We start from the raw sequence: 2,193 nt of genomic DNA, 5'->3' as shown, positions 1-2,193 counted from the left end.
TTTTTCTGGTAATAATATGCCCTACAGGCTATTGGTCACTGAATAGTACATAAAATGGCACTGACTACAACTCTTCATTTCTGCTCCAGAAAACACACTACCAAGCAAATGGAAATTGTCTTCATAAAGAATTTAGTAGATATACACAATATGTATATATTTCCAGAAGAAAACTGTGCTGCTAAGCTACCCAATGCATGTTTCTAATTTTTTTTAAGAAAATACATGAATTGATGAAACATACAATTGTATGTGAATATTAAAAAAAAAAAAATTTAGTGGCAAGGTCTTACAACTATTTAACAGTAGTCAGAATGTCTTCACAAATTTGCATGATGGGTATATTCGACTTTCGTTGAGAGTTCTTTCGTCCTCTGGTTACAAGCTGGGCGTGAGTCAGGAGTAGCTGAGGCACCTCGGCTCCACACCAGATCTCAGGAATGTACAAGGACAATAGCCTCAGACCTGCTTCTACAAGAAACCAAGAGAGATTACAGTGAAGCATTAAACACACACACACACACACAAAGTGAATAAAGGTACAGTTCTGTGCACTTGTGAAAATAATGCTATAAATACACTTTCGAAAGTAAATTCTAATTGTGTTTAACAGTTAACAACATCCAAACTGCACAAACAGAACGTCTCTCCTCGGTATACTTGCACAAAGGCATTTAATTAACTCAAGGGGGGTAACGTTGCTCCAAACAATTTAAAGAACTAAGCACTGGATTAAGGCTGTTTCAGTAGCTTCTGTAAACTTGATGCTGAGATCAGGGCTCTGTGTGGTGGCCACAGATCTCTTCCCATACCCCTTTGTACTTATTGCTGAAGGTAGTTCATGACTTTGGCTGAAGGTTTGGGGTTTTTAGCATACTGTAAAATAAATTTGGAGCCAATCAGACACTACCCTGATGGTATAGCATGATAGATAAGCATGTGCCTATACTTCTCAGCATTAAGAAGACCGTTCATTCTGAACAAATTTGCATCTCCATTTGCAGAAATGCAGCCTGCAGACATATCCTTGGTACCACACTCCAAGTCCTTGCCCAGGAGAGACCTTGCTGATGCAGTAAGACCACATTGTGTCTTCTTGCTGTGCTTAGTCTTGCTGCAGCTGTTCCTAACACATTCATCCTACACAGCTGTTTCTGTTTCAGGTAATGATTTGGTTTCAATTAACATATTTTATTGTTGATCCTTAGCACCAGTTTGGTATATTGTTTAATCATGCAGGAGGCTATATGCCTAATAAAACCGCTGAATGTGTGCAAGTATCCTATAGAATTGACAGTTTAAAAAAGAAAGTCAGACCAAATATTGATTGGATTAATTTTTCCTACTGTTTACAGTACGTCCTATTAATGAAGTCGCTCCATAAAACTTAAATATTTCTATTTTGGAAAGCAAACTAATTTTACAACTTTTTTCAAAAGTGCATAAAACTGTTTATGAGTGAAAGTTACCTCTTTTGACTAGATCAGTAGTTGAATGCAGGCATGCTTGTACCACATTTGTGTGAAGTTTTTTTCCAACCTCTAACAACTGCACCATAATTGTGGTGAAAAGATGAAGTGTGTCCAGTTTTAAAGTCCCTTTTTCCTCGACTTTGAACCCGCATGTCTGCTGGTACAGTCTTAAGAGGCCAACTCTCATAGATTCATCATTCATCAAAGAATTTGCGATGATTTTATGGGGCACAAGAAATTTTTCCAACCATTTCAAGGTTGCAAAAGTGAGAGATTCATCAAAAGGCATCTCAGATAAAGTCCTGATGGTCCAGCTGAGAAGTGTGTGTGCGGTTGCAGTCATGAGACTGGGGGAGCTGTTGGGTGCTGATGCAGTTGCTGGGTTAAGATTTTCATCAGGTTCATTGCATAGGATTGCCCATGGCTCCCAGTGTGTGAGAACACTCAGGAGAAGAGCTTTGCATTTCAACAACGACTGCACAGATTTCTCTGTATGTCCATCTTTGCTATGGACTGCTTCTTGCACTTCCTCCTGCCATGTGCCTGAGAAAACATTTCATTTTAGTTACATATAAACCAAAGAATATTACAGTTCATTCTTCAGACCCAACTTAAGCAGGTTACATGCCAAAACAAAAGTGTACAGATAACAATAGCATTAATAATACTAAAACAACTACTACAATTATTTATTATTCTTATAGTGCGCAGATACAGATGG

The 2,193-nt window shown here is 38.2% G+C and overlaps 1 protein-coding gene across 1 annotated transcript in view; it reads right to left on the bottom strand.

Annotated features, from left to right (window-relative positions):
- Positions 1-111: 111 nt before the first annotated feature.
- urb1 (URB1 ribosome biogenesis homolog) overlaps positions 112-2,193 on the bottom strand; it is a 33,234-nt gene continuing 31,152 nt past the window's right edge. Inside the window, exons 40-41 of the mRNA XM_047806299.1 lie at positions 1,470-2,015; positions 112-471 (exon numbers count right to left, since the gene is read on the bottom strand). Of these exons, the coding sequence (XP_047662255.1) occupies positions 296-471; positions 1,470-2,015 (722 nt within the window). The 3' untranslated portion in view covers positions 112-295. The remainder of the gene's footprint in view (positions 472-1,469; positions 2,016-2,193) is intronic.

This window comes from Tachysurus fulvidraco, chromosome 22 (assembly GCF_022655615.1).
Source record: "Tachysurus fulvidraco isolate hzauxx_2018 chromosome 22, HZAU_PFXX_2.0, whole genome shotgun sequence".
In the NCBI taxonomy this organism is placed as follows: domain Eukaryota; kingdom Metazoa; phylum Chordata; class Actinopteri; order Siluriformes; family Bagridae; genus Tachysurus; species Tachysurus fulvidraco.
This window is presented reverse-complemented; position numbering and strand designations above follow the sequence as displayed.